Genomic DNA, 18,310 nt, shown 5'->3' on the forward strand with positions numbered 1-18,310 from the left:
TTCCATTGGTTGTGACCCATAGTGCCGCCAGTGCTCACAAAGGCAACATTCACACACAGTTGGACCAATACTGTATAATGAAAATGTTTTAAAACTTTGACTACAGCATAGCAAGTTACTATAGTTAATTTTATGAATTTAATTTTATTGTTTTGGTTGTTATTTGTTTAAACGATGTTAACTACATATTGAAGTTAAACAAAATGGTTATTCTGATAAATGATCATGTTATGTGTGAGACAAATTGTCATTCGAGATGACAGAGAAAACTGAATTAAACAAACCAACCAGGATTATACAGCATGATCACACTGGCATAGAATAAAAGAAAACTGATTGCTTAAAAATACACACATGAGGTAATCAGGGAGATGGAACACACCGGGAGAGATGGAAACAAAACTAAACAACAAACACAGGGAAAAGACTAACAAAATAAATCAGGAAGCAGCAAAACACGGAATGGTGACATAAAGGAATTAATACAAATCAACAAAAGTCAAGCACATCAACTAGATAATCATGATATTAAGAACAGAGAGAAAACACACATTGGTAATCTATGGAAAAACTAGATATATCAAATACTAATGGAAACACAATCTAAGCAAAAGTATAATATCAGATAAACTCAAAACTGAAACTGAAACTACAACAAATCAAGTCAAACAGAGAATAACAGAAGTGAAAGTCCCAAACTGAAAATGCTGGGTCCAAAACCTGACATCATGACACAAATAAAGTAAGGCAAACATTCGGATTGTAACTGTTCCCTCAGAAAACCAGAATACTGAATTAACAAAGACCAAAGTTTGACAGTCATGTATGACTCATGTGGTTTTGGTTAGACATCTTAGAATAAGACAGACAGTTTACTAGTTTACCCTAATTTTATATAATCTTTTCCAGGTAGTTATCCACCAAAAAAAATATCCTACTTTCTAGGGGTGTGTATTGGCAAGAATCTGGCGATACAATATGTATCATAATACAGGGTAGACGATACGATATATTGAAATACTGAAAGCCAGACAGATATTTGTGTTTAGTAGGACTCAATTTAATTAGGAAAACTCACAGTAAACAGTCCAAACTGTTTAATGCTTGACATGAAACATCTGAAACAAAAACACTCTCTAAGTTCAAAATGAATGGAGAAATTAACATCTGCCTTATTAGAAGTCATGTCAAATAAACAAACAAAAACTACTTTACTGAAATATCAAGTATTTAACATGAAAAAAGTAAACATGTAACACTGAAGTCTTTCTAAGTACTATGATTGTAAAATACTTATCCAAAAACTGCTCTATGGAGCATCAAAACAAAGTACTTTTTATGTGTCCTTAACATAAACAAATATAAATCAAAAATGAAATTGCTTGAAGAATCCATCCAAGTAAACATTAACAAAAAATGTAAAGTGCTATTACAATTAAGTGTTAATAAAATAAAGTACAGCTCTGCAGTGTCCATCAATGGAACACTTTTAGTACAACCTGAAAAAAGGAATTTACTCATCTAAATAAAAGTGCTTATGAGACTCAACCAAAATGTCAAACATTCTCATATCAGAGATTTTACATGTGTAGTGTTTTCTCAGTGTTTATTTTTCAATTTCCAGATTTTTGTGCAGGAATACAAGCTGATCGACATGGTCAGCTCTCAGGACACTTCTCTGTGCATTTACTATGTCTCCTGCAGAGGAGAAAACTCTCTCTGCAGAGACACTTGTTCCAGGAATGCATAGGAAACTCCTTGCTACTTTGGATAGCTGAGGGTATTCCTGTTCATGGTCCTTCCACCAACTGAGAGGATTTCCTGTGAGAGGCAAAGGGGTCTCATCTCTATACCTCTTGATCTCAGCTGCAGCAACATCATGTTCTGATTTTGGTGCAGTATTGTCACTAGTAGAGGCAAACGTAGCTCCGAGCAAGTCCACCAATGCACATGAGGTCCTCTGTCTCTTTAGGGGTGGCCGAGGGATGGAGTCAAAGTTGTCTTTGATATGTGGGTGATGAGCCTCCTCTGTGGCATTCTCTTCCTCCACCTGTTTGTCAGTCTCCTCATTCTTTTGCTGCTGAAAAACATTAAATTCAAATAGTATTAATGTCAGAAAGTCAAAATTCAAATCCAAGATTCACCCTGTTTTTCACTAATATTTGATGACAAATGTCATCAATATGCATTTTTTTTTGCTTTTTACTTTATTCACTTGCTTATAACTTCAGTTGAATTTTTCCAAATAAATTAATTTATTTACTTACATTTTCTTCCTTCTTTATCACAGTCACCACAGTGTCCAACAGTCTGGAATAGGTCTCACTGGTCTCTGCTTCAGACAGGAAGGGCAGGTCCTTAAACCGAGGATCAACAGTTGATGCCATCCATAGTGTCTCCCTCTCATTTACATATCTCTTTCCCAGATCTTCTGCTATGGCAGTCTTAATGTCCCTTACTGTCGGTGTATCATCAACACTTTCTTGTGCACCCATCACAAGCTTGGCATGAAGAGGAGCAATGATGGACAGGGTTGGCATACTCTCCTCTGACATCACCAGGGTGGCGTCCTTCATAGGCTTGAGTGCCCTGACAACTTCTTCTGCACATGTGATGTCAGACTCACTTAATGTGAAAATTTCTTTTTCACTCTTCCTAACTTCTGCAGAAAGCAGAGCTGCACAGATGGCTGGTTGCTGTTCTAAAAATCGTTCTATCATATCATAGGAGCTGTTCCATCTCGTAATTATGTCCGTGATCAATCTGTGAGCTGGTAGCTGAAGGAGGCGCTGTTTCTGCTTCAACTGGTTGCTGGCTGTGGTGCTGCGCCTGAAAAAGGCTGTTACACGTCGGATCCTCCGAGAAGTCGCACCACGGATTGTATTTTCAGTGCTTTCTGTGAGGCGAGATTCAGACTGTGTGCAAAACATTGTATGTGCGTTATGCCTGCAAGTCTAGCCGCGAGAGCCATGTTTGGTGCATTATCGGTAACAACAACAAGGTCCTTTGCGTTCAATCCCCATTCAGCCACAGCGTCAGTTAGTAACGCTGCAATGTGCTCACCTGTGTGACTGTCATGCATGGCTCGGGTTTGTAGTACATGAGACTGAAGGTTCCACTGGTCCGTTATGTGATGTGCTGTAACAGTTACGTACGATTCAGTGGCTCTCGAAGTCCAAGCGTCGCATGTCAGAGCAACTGTCTCAGCCGAGCTGAGAGAGTCCAGCACTGTCGCTTTGACTTCTTGGTACAGCTTTGGCAGAGCGATGTCCGTGATGTGTTGTCGAGAAGGAACGGTGTAACGGGGCTCCAGCGTTTTAATCATATTACGAAATCCTTTATTCTCCACAACACTCAGAGGGCGCATGTCTTTGCAAATAAAAACAAGTACTGACTGCGTTATTTTTGTTGCACGAGTTGAAGTTGCTGGTAGTTTCGAAAAGTTAACTTCTTCAATTGTCCGTTGAGAGGGATCGCCTCGTTTCGTTTTAAAATTAGCATTTGACGCTACGTCGCTATGGTGTCTAGACACGTGTGTTCGTAAATTTGTTGTGTTACCGGAATATTTGACTCTGGCGGTGCAGATTTTACAGACTGCATAGCTCTTGTCATAGTCTTTACTTCCTTCTTTTGTCCTAAATCCAAAATGAGTCCACACATCAGCTTTGAAAGCTGCGGGGGCCGGCTGTATCCTCTCCTCTTCAGTCATCAGTTAGCTAGCATCACACATGTCCAGTGACTGTTCTACTTCGTTCTTTTGGCAAACTAGACGCTTCTACAGTTATCGCGAGACCTCGTTTTTACGTCATAGTAAAGGCGGTGAAAACTGCAAACCAGTGGCCGGAGTTTGAATTCCAACATACAAAAGAAATAAACAGTAAATGCATGTCATTTTTCAATTAAAAAAATCGATAACACTGATTTTAAATATCGATTCAGTATCATTGCGTGAAATATCGCGATATTTCGTTGTATCGATATTTTCTTACATCCCTACTACTTTCCCATACAACTCATTTAAAAAGACTGATATGGTTCAGTTAATTATGCAAGCCTTGCAGAGTTACTTAGCTGCCAAACTTCTATGGAGGAGAATAGGTTTCAAATGTGTTGGAACTTAAACCTTTTCCTTTTATAATATTTATCCATCCATCCAATTCTGAGTCAATGGGGAATCATTCAAACCTACACTCACACATAATTTAGAATAACCAATAACCTAACTGCACTAACTGTAAGAAAGTACCCAGTAGGGCTGCTCAATTAATCAAATTTTAATCTCGATTACGATCTGGGCTTTCAACGATCATTAAAAATGACTGAGCCGATTATTAGCCCCTCCCTCGTGCTTTACTCTCGCGCTGCTCCGTGTGGCAAATCGAGCGCACCTCTCTGCATTTCGAACATGTGTCACAACAATTAAGAGGACCCGAGGGAAGCTCGGAAAGCTAAGCAGAAGTCATTTGGAGAGGAGAGTGACTGCCGTTGGTTGAAAACAGAGGTAAAAAAAACTTCAGTGGTGTGGAAACATTATGGGTTCGCAGAGTCAGACGTGGATCAAGTAGACATAGTGTGTAAACTTTGCTACAGTGTCGTAGCTGCACCACAGAGCAACACTGCAAAGTTCACTAAACATAGATGTTTACATTTTTCATTTATTTTTTATATTGCAAACATTTGCACTGTTATCAGTATTTTCACACTATTTTATATTATTTTTGACAATCTTTAAAGTCATTATTCAATACATTGTTATTGTTAAATAAATATCGTCAAATAATCGAGATCTCAATTTCAGTGAAAATAATCGTGATTATCATTTTTGCCATAATCGAGCAGCCCTAGTACCCGGTGTTTATTATTAAGGGGGGAAAAAATGCAAACCTACATGGCTCCATGTGAAAAAGTGATTGCCCCCCGGTGATAACATAAATTAACTGTGGTGTATCACATTTTTTTGAAAGCCAAGTTCAATTCCTCTAGTCACAACCAGGCCTGATTACTGCTACACCTGTTCTCAGTCGAGGAATCACTTAACAAAAGGAAGTAGACCAAAAGATCCTCAAAAGCCAGACATTATTCCACGATTCAAAGAAAATTCAGGAACAAATGAGAAACAAAGTTTCTCTCAGTATGGAAAAGGTTCTAAAGGCTTTCCTAAAGATGTGGGAAACCTGTGAACCAAGGCGAGAGCCATCATCCACAAATGGTGAAAACATAGAACAGTGGTGAACCATCCCAGGAGTGGCCGGACAACCAAAATTACCCCAAGAGTGCAGCAACGACTCATCCAAGAGCTCACAAAAGATCCCAGAACAACATCTAAAGAGCTGCAGGACTCAATTGCCTGAGTTAAAATCAGTGTTCATGAAACTTTTTTTAAACAACTGTATGTTCAAAACAAAAATAGATGCATTTATTTTCATGGGGATGGTTTATAAGCCAATTTGAAATATGTGGTTATGTTTAAGTGATGGCAGCACATAGTTAAGATCATCACCTAATTTCACGATCCACAATGATTTGAGACTCATTTTGTTTGTTTGTGCAATGAGGCTGTTTAGTTATTAAAATCTAATTCTTCCAGCTTCAGACCACACATTAAAGCACTGTGACTGGGGTGAAACATTTAGATGTGGACTGCATGCAAATGAAAATTTAAAATCATTCTGGCTCTTCTGGTTGCAATTACCGATAATCTGAGTTGTAGCTGCTGCACAGAGCATGGCACTGTCTTCTGCATGTCAAGCAGCTGTACTTCTCGCTCATTGATATAAGCAGCACAGACTACCAAGGCCCAGTGCAAGCACATTCAGAAAAAAAAAGTGAAATGAAAAATCAGCTTTAATGTTCATACACATTTAGTTGCTGAGCAAGCCTGAACACAGAGCTGAAATCTGATCAAGTGTTCTTGATTATTAGAGTTGAGGATATTTAGAGAAACACACTGCAAAATGCAGCTGTGAACAAATCCTGTCTGCGATGTAGTTTACCCCCCTTTTCTTCACGTCAAGGACTGGTGCATATAATTTACTTTTTGCTTGATGCAATGAAAAAATAGAATTGGGCTGAAAAGGTCTATTGCTTTATTACGTATTCAGGTTGTGTATCATGCTTTTAAAAAGTAACTAAGTAACTAAGTATTAAGGTAACTAATTACTTTTGAAAATAAGTAATCAGTAAAGTAACTGTAACTTTTTTTGGTGAGGTAACTGGTAATTAGTAATTAATTACTTTTTTCAAGTAATGATGGTGACCCAGAGAAATCACCCCAAGTCTGGTATTAAGGGGGTATTTTCCATTTTTCTTAAATAATCAACTAAATAAATAATAAACTGCACCAAAAAACAGGAGCTGAGAGAGGAAGTGCGTAAAGCAGGTGTCTGTGAGATCAACAAGGGGACTGAGAAAACCCGTTTTCACCCCATGTTCACTAAACCAGAAGTCGTCCAGTAATTTTATTAACAGAAAAGCCTAATTTTAAAACCCTAAGATATGAAACTTAACCTGAAAGATATAAAATGCAAATTTTAGTTTAATTATTAATTTTAGTCAATTATTAATTATAACCCAGATACAGTGTGTAGAGAGCTGGTAAATGTTAAAAGGTTAATGGAATAGCTTATCCATATGCATAGTCTTTGTCCAGAGTTATTTTACCTTACTAGAACATTTGCCTTTTACTAAATCCAACAATTATTATATATCTCTTATGTAGGTTCTAAGTACTTTATGAGGTACTTGCTGTCACACACCTAGATCTCAGTAGAAAAATGCAAATTGCATTAAAAAATTCTTCAGGAGTGCAAAATGTTTTCCTTTAAGCTCATTAGTGCCAAACGAATCAGCTAATTAGTATAAAAACACAAACTTTCAGAAACATGGAGACTGTAATTGAGCACTCAAAGCACTTTATACAACATGCCTCATTCACTCATTCAGTTATACAAACACTTTCCCTCCCTCATGACTAAGTGGTTTCCAACAGTCACACAAATTTATACTCCAATAGAAGCATCATAGAGCAATGTGAGGTTTAGTATCTTGCCGAAGGATACTTGGGCCTGCAGACTGACAACTAGAACAGCCAGTGATTGAACCACCTGCCTTCCAATTAGTAGATGACCTGCTCTACCTCCTGATCACTAGTATAGTGGTGGAACATACAGGACGGGGGTAAGAATCAGAATCAGAATCAGAATACTTTATTGATCCCTGGGGGAAATTATTTAGAAGAGATAGATGGAAAGAGACATACGGAGTATTTTCCATTTAGAGCATAAAGAGAAAATTATATGTACTGTGCAGATATGTATACAGTCATGTATACATTGCATTTAGTGCATTTAGTTTTTCATATAGGGTGCACTGTACAATGTGGACTTTTTCCCTGGGTACCAGGTACTCTCACTCTCTGGGTACTCTAACTTCCACTGCCCCAAAACATAGTAATACATAGTAAAACATAAATAAGATTATTTTTATAATTGGCTGAAGATGTGAATGTGTGCAGAAATGGTTTTCTGTCTCAGCGTTAGTCCTGCAATCTATTAGTGACCTTTCTAGATTGTACTCTACCTCTTGCCCCGACAGATAGGTCAGGCTCCAGCCAACGACCCTACTTTGGATAAGCAGAAGAAAATTGATGGATAGATGGATTTTAGCTTTCTACAATGTTGGAAGTAAAGTTGCGAAAGGCTGTAGCTTAACCCTAAACATGGCCTTTACCTAAAGTAACTAAGAAGATTAATTTTCTAAATGTAATCAAAGAATAACCAGTCCCACACAGTACACAACCCTTAGTTTCCTGGGTGAAGGTCACATCCCAGACTTGAATCCATGATGATTCTGATCTTTGTTGGAATTACATTCTTACTTACTGATGTTGTGGCAGTTGGAATTTTTGCCTTGTACATATTGCATATTGGATGTTGTATCTCATTTCGGGTATAATGTGTCTTTAGTTTTTAGCTTTTCATTAAAACTGAGGTAATATAATAAATAATAAAATAACAATAATAAAAAACTAATTTGCTATAGTGAGAACTACACACTGCTGCTTTTGATTGTTTTTCACAGCTTTTTTTTAATTATAAAGGACAGAGCAGAGCCAGGTGAGCCTTCATTTGATTATTTTAAGATATGACATTTCTAAGTGACATTTAAAAAGTCAGTCACATAATTGACATTAAGGAAAAGGTGGTGGCAGACCTCTAATAAGAAAATATGCACTTAATAGCCCACACATACAAACAGCATGGCATAGGCAGGTCATGATAATTAACCCTTTTAATCAAAACTAAGCTCTTATTTTATCACCCCATAATTGCACTCTCCTGGTCCTCATTATGAGTAATTAATCATATTTGAACACAGGACTGCTGTAAGTTATGACAAGAAATGATAATTCATTTAGATCTGAAAAAACATAGCCAACCACTAAGTTCCTCATGAGTACCTTCCTCGTTATTATCATCATTAACATTTTCTAAACTGGCATAAGCACCACTTTTGCCATCAGATTTAGAGGAATCATTATCACGTCTCCATCATCTTTGGTTGTTTTCAAAATCATCACCTTCAGCATGGTTGTAATTATAGTCATCATTGTCATTATGACAGCTTTTATTATCAGCATTGTCAGCTTCATAAACATTATCACCTTGAACAACAAAATGATAAACAGTGTCACCACAGCCACTAAATCATCACCATCATCATCATCATCATCATCATCATCATCATCACAATTACCATACTGTATTATCATCTTCAATGTAACATTATCACTGTCATCTTCACAGTTAATCTTGGTTTCTAATTTATTGTTTTGTCACATTATTATTATTGTCAACATTTTTAATTTGGTCCTCATCTCTGCTATTTTCCATCAATGTCAGTATAGGATTACCTTTTCAAGTAAGATACAGTACAAGTGTTTCGATCCAATATGCTATCAAAGATTGTAAAATTCATGGACTGTAACAGTACTTCTGAGTTTTTTCATGAATGGTCCAGGTGTACATAAGTTACATGACTCATATTCCTGCCAGGGGGTTTCAAAATGTTCCACTGATTTACAAGTGTTGATGACGTCCCAAAATATGCTGCATGTGATAATAAACGCAGTGAAGACTGCTGGTAAACATAAACATACATACTATCCAAACATTAAACATTCCACAACACATGATTTAACAGGTTTAACTTGGTTGTTAGTCATAATATCTCTGTGTAAGAAAGTTTTTGTACACTGAATGACTCAGACAGCTCACATTTGAAAACATTTATGGTAGAAGCAGACTATTGAATCGCTCCCTGCAGATATCTTAAACATATGCATTGAGGAGGGATGCATAAACATCCACCCTAAGCCTACAGGTGGATGCTGAGGTTGTGAATGGAGATAAAAGAGCAACTGCACTGATGAGGGAGAGATGGAGAATTCTGCAACTTAAACTAATTCAGAGGATGTGCATGAAACAGAATGTGAGGAGAGGTATGAGCTTCCCGCCCAAAGAAGATTTCAGGCTTTGCTCCATTTGGTTAAAAAGAAAAAGTCAGGATACATAGTTTGACTTTTGTTTTCAAAGTCCCGAATCCTAATAAATAGTCATGTGAGCCAGTCTGCGATCAACAGCGAGTATCCTCATTGACAGATTCACTGTCTCCTGAGAGTCAATGCCTCAGTAAGACAGCTAGCATTTCTGCTTCATTACCAACACAAAACCTGCCATTTTAATCATATGGTGAAAAATTGCACGTTGTCTCATCTTATTTTAAGCCTCTGGCATTCCATTTCACTTAATGCATTCGCCACATTGTTACATATTTTTGGTCCCCAAAGTAAAGGCCACTTCTGCTGATCTCAAGATTTAACAAAAACTTGCTGAGATGTACACATGTATTCAAAAAGTTCTGCCCTAATGAACACCTTGCTGTGCATCTACAAATGAAGATGCTTATTTCTATAAGGAGACCTAGCCACAGCCAGCGGCTGCTTCATCACTTATTAAACAGTTTCACTGCTGATCTCTGAGATGAAAGCAGACAACCTCAGAGACTCAGCTGCAGCTGGCTCATTCACTGCTCATCTTGAATCAATAGAAAAGTTCTTCAACTTTTGACTCAAGTACAATTCAATAGCGGGTATTGATGCTGAAAGAGTCAACAAAGCAAATGCCAAGAGAAGAGAGCAAAGTTTTGGCCTGGGAGGAGCCCTAGTGCTCATGTCCTAAAGTGAGACCTGCTTCATATTCATACTCATCTTTTTATGCCTTCACTCCTCTTTCTGAATAATGAATACAGATACAGTTTGGGTACCAGGTTTAAATAATACATAAATGCTGTCTGAACACTGAAACTAGAACGATGACCCTGTGAATCTTTACAGCTCGTCTGAAAGAGTGGAAGAAAGAAACTTAGCTTTCTTTGAGTAGTGACCTCATCAACCTCACTGTTATTGACATGCAAAAGTTGTGGCTTGGCTAAAAACTTTAGACCTTTTCCTGATATTCAAAAGCCTCTTTGGCAGTTGTCCTTTTGTTACTTTTAAACCAATAGGCACACATTTAATTGTATTATCAGATGACCTGGAGACGTGTCATACACTCAGAGTTTTCGACAGATTTACTACAGGTTCTGTTGTCAGCCAAAAAGAAACCCCTTTTCTGCAAAAGATATGACCTTGGGTCACTGCCATTTGTGTATTTTTCTGTTACACGATGTAGTCCTGAAGACATTTACTTTGGCACAAATGACCACAGTTTGGAGTACTTTGGTAGGTGTCTATCTAAATGTATGTATAACCCTAGATGTAGCCATAAAACATAAAACAGGTGTGTATGTAGTTTTATACCAAAGGAAAGGTGAATTTAAACTTTACACTGTATATATAAAATAAATAAATAAATAAAAAGTTTAAGCCACATTAAGAATTCCATTGGTTTCTCGATGGCACATTATGGAGCCTCAACTTTAGCATTCTGGCATTTAGCATTCTTTTTTTTTTTTTGAACCACAAAAGAGCATTTAAGATTTGGAAGAGCAAAAAAAACCCCAAAACCAAAGAACCCATCCTTCACGAGAGAGAGGGAGACCATTTGCCATATGACACGTCAATGAGTGTGTATATTCTAAATGCTAGAATTTAACTCATCAAAACTGTAGCCCAAACATTTGGAACAACCTGTACTGCACAGTAAGTCATATTATTATTGATTGCATTTGACATTAACTTACTCCAAAAGGCACCAAAAACAATGGAGAGATCTATTTCAGTAACTCACATTAGCAAAGGTCAGCTAATGGCTACAGTGTGTTATCAGTCAGGACACCAACACCCTTAACTTTAAGCCTCAAAACTACCCAGTTAATTCTAACATCATATACTTCTTATAAAGGGGGAAACTATCCGTAGACAACTGTACCATTTTTGTACCAGGTTGTAAACATGAACTTCTGTAAGGACTGAGTCTTATGTTATTTCTAAGCCCTGAAGGTTGTTGCTTGGTTGGTTGTTGCTTGGGTCAAGCATAGGATAGAGGGGACAGTGGACGTACCCCAGTTTTCATGCTTTTCGCCTACGTCTAAAATTCTTACTTTTACTTGTATTTGGTTGCTTCCCATTTAAAGTATCCTTATCAGGTGTGTAAACTTTTTTTGAATAGGCTGGTCAAGAATTTATTAACATTACAAATGGCCTCTATCTAATCCTTGTTGTACCTTAAGACAGGAAGTCAAAATTGAAATGTTCTTTTCTTTAGTCCCTACTATAATAGGCCACAAAATACTAGGGGTGCAACGATACACAAAATTCACGGTTCGGTTCGGTTCGGTTCGATACTTTGGTGTCACGGTTCGATATTATTTCGATACAAAAAAAATGTTCATGCCTTTTTAATTTGTCATTTATTAAAATTATAAATATATATTTTAACTCAAAAGTACAGTTTTTAAATTTAACCCTAACCCTTGTGCGTGTTTTTTATTTTGACAGCGAATGCGCACCTGCGGACCACTTATGTGCAGCCCTGGTTATTTAGCTCGTCATATTGCAGCCACAGAAATTCTTTTGTCCATGAAACCATAAAGCTGCACTTTCTTTTTGCCTTATAGTCTGATTTGTCATAACTTCTCCGTTTTGTGGTAAGCTTTTCTTTGGCTGTCACTTCTTCACCCTGACCTGTCTTATTTGGCTCAGCAGAACTAAAATATATATCTGTCTGTGAAGGTTCTCAGTCATCCAGGTCATTGTAGTCAAATATAAATCCTGCTGCTTTTACACACGCACTCACATAAGCTCAGCGATTCTCTGCGCGATCAACCTCTCACATGTTTAAGCTGTGGGAGATTTCACTTGTCATGTTTGCATAGTAAGCTAACGACTAATAAGACGATGTCAGAGGAATTGGTGCACAAATTATCATCACTCACAGATCAGTGCTGTCGCTCTCTATACACAGTTCGTGCGATTGCAAAGTGAAAGCAAAAAAACAAGCGCAAATTCAAACGAGATTTCAATATGTCACATATTGACAGTGGCTCACCGATGCCAATGACATAATTACCCAGCTACATTTCTGAAAGAATGCAAAAGCATTGACATATATTTTTCCTTCCTACAATAGCCCGACGGGCAGGGAAGAGATAGATTTTGGTAGCCCGACTGAAAAAAATCGCTAGCCCCAGGACGTCGGGCTAGCGATATTGCGAGCCCTGTATCTGATTGAGGAATCACTCATCTTTGGAAAAGAGAGTTTATTACAGAGAAATGTCTCTTTCCAAAATAAAAGCTATACTATCCGCTTCTTCTGGGCTATATTCTCAGCAGCATAAGGAGAATCATGTGCTAACAGCTGTGTAAATGACTCTGCTAAAGTTAGTAGCATGCTTACTTGTTTTTGTCTGCTTCCACTTGTCTTTGCACTAGGATGATGTCGGCGTAAATGTGCAGTCATATTCGTTGTGTTCCCACTAGTGATTTCAGGTTAATCTTGAAATGACCTTAACGCCACAACACGGCAAATCTCCGTTAACGAGCTACCGCCGATCGCCCGTGCATGGGGCTAGACGGCCAACACGTTAACGAGCTAACTGCGCTAACACACTAGCTCCCACCCATGTAATTGAGCATTGCGTGGCACATCCAACATACTGTTTTACTTTAGTCCATGACTCGCTTACCTTCAGGGTCATACGTCACATGAAAACCAAAATAATTCCAAACGCCAGATCTGAATGAGGGTGGGGGAGGTCCATGTTGCAAGGAGAGCTTAACTTCTGTCTCGCTAGCTTGCCCTGCGCTCTTCCTTCTGACTATGCTGTCTGTGTTGAGCGCTCAGTGGATCTGCGCTCGACAGTGCAGCCTAGGCGGAGTAGTCGAACGCAGATTCACTGAGCGCTCAACACAGACAGCATCGTCAGAAGGAAAGTTGATAAAATAAATTACAAATGTTGTATTGTTCGATACATATGCGTACCGAACTGAAAGCACTGTATCGAACGGTTCAATATCGATACGAATATCGTTGCACCCCTACAAAATACATAAATAAATACTGTGTTATGTTAATTTTAAACAATGTCAGAGGGAATAAAATAATGTTGCTCTGTCTTTGTGGCGTGTATCAAACATTGGCAACAAACATCATTGCAACTTCACTGGAAGAAACCAGTTCTTATATCTCTCATTTTGTCAGTAAGTCTACTCCAGAATCGATTCTGCAGCCCTCTGCCTGTAAACAGCCTTGAGCTACTTTACATGCAGTATTTATTTCCACAGATTAATTGCTTGTTGTGTGTAAACCTCCAAAACTATGAAAACCTTTTAGCATAACGACATTATGCTTTTAGAATAGAATTAGAATAGAATTCAACTTTATTGTCATTGCACATGCACAGGTACAGGGCAACGAAATGCAGTTTGCATCCATCCAGAAGTGCTTTAGTGATTTTTTTTTGCCTATTATTGCTTTGAACAATGATCTCTTTGGTAATGAAGGGTACCCTTGCATTAGTTTTTTTCTTTCTAAAAAAAGATATATAACAACATCCAGCAGTTTTGGTGTGAAGAAAGCATTCAAGTTCAAAAAGAAACACTGCATATATTCAAAATATCATCCATCTGAACAAAATTCAGAAGGTGTTTGTCTTTTATGTTAGATTTAGTTTTAAGTTTGCCAAAATATTAATAATACCATACAAATATATCGAAAACATTAGCTAGCCGAAAAATGTGGACCATAACATGTAATTATTTGTATCTATTTTTTTTTTTAGCTGAACATCCATTGTATAAAATCAGTTTAAAAATACTATCACTGACTCACTCTTGTTTTGCAGAATCAACTTATTTAATATCCTTTTTACCCACATTGTTCTGTGCATAGAAGGATTCACATATTGCACCTACACCTGAATTCTCAATACAGTGGGCTCAGTGTTGACCCAAACAGCCTGAAGTCAGCAGTCAGAGCAAGAATGCTACCCTCAAGGATATATACAAGGGAGAACACTACAGAATCAATACTGTTGACAGGAACCTCTCCTACTTTTTGACTATTTTAATAAAAGCGTGCAAGGGCAACTTTTATTAAAAAGCATGTCTGTGTGTTTGTGTGGACATCAGTGGGAATTTCTTTAGGTCGGGAAGCGGGTAGCTAGAATGAAGCTAATGAAATTAGTCTGGAATTAAAGTGTGCTCACTGAGCTCATTGGGAAGCTAATTTAATCAGCGGTCCTTGGAAGCAATGTTGAGCCCTGGATAAATCAGCCTGTCTCAGGTGCTTAATAAAGAAGTTGCAGTACAACTGACTGAATGCCAGGTAATGACATGTGCTGATCACATGTCAGAAAAGCAAAACAATTTCTATTAAAGCCTTTACCAGCTCAATACTTTGGTCTTTAATTGTTTCTCTCATTTAATTGTTGATTTATTACTTAACATATTATATAGTGTAGTATGAACGGCTATGGGGGAAGTCTTTATCAGTAAAAGCTGTAAAACCTATAAAAATACAGTTAAGTCTAATGATTTTTACCCTCTTTCATATTTTCCAAAGCTATCCAGCAGGCAGGATTGGAGCCATTACCAGCCTGATTCTTGCCATTGCCTTTTTTGCATATTACTTAGTTTTTATTCACCTAAGTAAATACTGATTAACAACCTTTCAGACAAGGAAAACCATATTATTTCTCTTAATTCCACAAAGATGATCAGAGTATGATTGTATAGATAATTCCTGTAGTTTTGTTTTTAAGCACACTACTAAATGTATATGATATGTGTTTTGAGCTTATCTTGTTGGTTTTATTGGCCATGAGTACCATTCACAGACAGTTGCAATTGCAGCATTGTAATTTGGTGAAATATATATTCTAAGGCCCCCTCCTCAGCTCACAGATGGTCATTTCCTTTTCTCATAAATATCCTCCTTGACTCCCTGTTCACATTAATGTTCCTCCCTGTCCAGGATGTACACATCCTCATCACTGAATGAATGGACAATGGCCTGCAGGTATGACTAGACTGTGGAATCCTGACCTAACAACATTGTTTGGTTTTCATAATGTATAATTCACAAGGATTCTCTTGGCACTTAACCTTAACCTGACATACACTATATTACTAGGATTGTGCCAGGAGACCCAATCATTGGGATGGACCAATTTGTGGTGTAGTAGGTGTTGTTTTGGGGTTTGAAAGCCAGAGATACGGTGTTTTGAAAAAAAAAATGGATCTCAGGTGATCTGATAATCCTGACACATAAGAGATCATCACAGGTTTTTGCACTGGCAGCGCTTGTCCTTCTTTCCCGGATCACCTGGAGCAGTCTTCTGGCACCTTTCCAGATTTTCAGCTTTGTCCAGCTGGGATAGCCACATTTATCCAGGTCTTCTGAGAATTTTAGTTTTAGTTGACAATTGACAGTGCTACAGAAAAGATGAAACGATGTTTCATGGTTCTGGGTCATTTATTTTACTTCCCTTGTCTCGCTACCTACCTTTAGTTCAGGTGTGTTTAGTTCCCCCAGCCGTATCATTTCCCATGAGCCTTCAGTGTGTCTATGTATTGAAAGCCTCAGTTTGCCTTATTTCTTTGTAGTGCCGTCTTCTATTCTTTGTGTTTTTGCTGGGAGTTAGATTCTGTTGTTTTATATGTTGTTGTAGTTTGTTTTGTTCTTTTCTGGATTTTTTTTGACTGCCTTTCATTAAAGGTGAGCCTTTCATTGAATGCCTGATTGAGTCTCATTTGAGCCATCAGTCATCCTCACATGACAAGAAGGAATGAAAGTGACAGGAGGAATGGATAGAAGATTTGCATTTACACTTGACTGAAGATGCTGAAGTGTGCAAAAAATCAGGTAGGAGGACAAAGAGAGCGATAGAAAATAAAAGAAAGCAAGTTGGATGAAGAAAGAAAAGAAACAGAAACATAAAGACAAAAAGAGGCGAAATAGAGGACATCTGTCATTAGCTGCAGGGTCTGAGTCAATGCCAACAATGAGGTCAGAGCAGCCTGCTGGATACAAACACTGACCATGTTACAGCAGGACGATGCATTTCAGCAGATTTAAACATTTTAACAGAGACGCATTCAGAATGGAATTGAAATAGAAATTTGTCCTAGTTCCCATATAGCTTTTGTTTCTAACAAATGATGTAAAAAAAAAATTGTGCTGCAGAAAAACTGAAGACATAAACAGAAAACAGTGAAGATTTACAGACTCTCAGCTCTGCAACTGAAAACAAATTCACAGCATTATCACAGAAAAACACTCCATCGCACCCATCATACAGTACTTGACAGAACCTTTCTCTATCACATGCACACATGTACACAAATCCTGGTATTATGACTTGAGTTAATGATGCATTACATGCATTACATGCTGCATTTCCTCCATCTTAGCTGTGACTTTTAAGATACCCACTTTTTATCTCACTTGCAAGAACCGAAGTTCCGCTAAAAAGTTGAGGCTGCTGTGCAGATTCACAACAAAACTGCTTTTACCTTTGTTTGTTGTAAATGCCAAAAGTCAATTCTTGATGAATTTCTTCAACAACAAAAACATAGTTCTGAATAATCACGTGAAAGTAAGATTCCATTTTTCTTATTTTAGAACTTTGTATCTGTAGTAGGATCAGATCCTCTTTCAGCTCAGAACTGACAAACCCTGGCTCTGGAATGTGACATTAGAGACTATTTTTCCAAGGGCACTGGAGGAGTATAGGGGTAATAAGTTGGACACAATCTGCAAACTGACCACTGTACACTGCTATACCCTGCACGCACGGTAACCTGAATGTTATCAGAGCCTTTTGTATTTGTGGTGTAAATGGCAATGATGTGTTTTGTGGAAGAAGTCAAACTGGTGTAAGAAAAGGAATCGTTATTCTTTAGTATATCTTGCTAAAGGGATACAGAGCCTTTGCTTTTTTAAATAATTCAAACTATTCACTGACAGAGCTTCCATACCACGATGATGCTGTGAATAAGTGATCAATAAGGGAACAACATGTGGATTTTCTAGATCTAGAAATGTGTCTCTTTAAGATGTCCTTTTAATGACATTGATTTTAGGTCAGTGCAATTAATTCACTTTCATTTAAGTGATAACTGAGACCATTTTCAATTAATATTAGTAGCGCAAAGCAAATCAAGTGATCCGTAAATGAGCACCTAACGACATACCTGCGTATGCCAATAACAGCTGTTCTCTGCACCATGCAGTGTGAAGTTTCATTGCACTTGACAGCAGCAATATACCACAGATAAGACTGTCAAAACAAAAATCAAACGGCACAGCAGAAGGTGAAACACTTATCTCTCAAAGTGGATCTTTGTACATTGTGCTGTAGAATTGTTTCTGTGTAACAAAGACGTTAACTTAGTCAACTACCTGAAAACATATCACAAACTGCAGCATAATGAATATATAAAGATAAAGTAAAAGAATGCCGCTGTTGGTAAGGTGAATTGTTCAAAGTCAACTTACACATTCACAAAAATAGTGAGTCAGCATATGTATCAATACTAAATCACAGACCAATAAGGATAATGAAGGCAGACAAATGATAAACATACTGTTCAAAACATTATTAGTTACCCTCTTGCATAATTATTTTTAAAAGCGGCAATAACACTGCAGGGAAAATATAGAGGGATCTCGAAATTGTGGAGGACTTTGCTTCAAATGAATACATGGAGATAAACAAAAACCCTATTTATCTGCAAATATGCTTTAATAAACAGGAATGCAGCACAATGCATGCGGCACAAGTCCAGTGTATTTGTAAAGGGGTTGCT

The 18,310-nt window shown here is 37.7% G+C and overlaps 2 protein-coding genes across 4 annotated transcripts in view; both read right to left on the reverse strand.

The window, feature by feature from the left end:
* The window catches only part of pik3r3b (phosphoinositide-3-kinase, regulatory subunit 3b (gamma)), a 232,412-nt gene that overhangs the window by 73,941 nt on the left and 140,161 nt on the right, over positions 1-18,310 (reverse strand). The window lies entirely within an intron of this gene.
* Positions 1,326-2,854, reverse strand: LOC113009054 (zinc finger BED domain-containing protein 1-like). The gene is made up of 2 exons (XM_026147119.1): positions 2,268-2,854; positions 1,326-2,080 (listed from the first exon to the last, which is right to left on the reverse strand). The coding sequence occupies exons 1-2, from the start codon at positions 2,718-2,720 to the stop codon at positions 1,607-1,609; spliced, it is 927 nt and encodes a 308-aa protein (XP_026002904.1). The 5' UTR covers positions 2,721-2,854; the 3' UTR covers positions 1,326-1,606.

Source organism: Astatotilapia calliptera, chromosome 17, assembly GCF_900246225.1.
Source record: "Astatotilapia calliptera chromosome 17, fAstCal1.2, whole genome shotgun sequence".
Lineage (NCBI taxonomy): Eukaryota > Metazoa > Chordata > Actinopteri > Cichliformes > Cichlidae > Astatotilapia > Astatotilapia calliptera.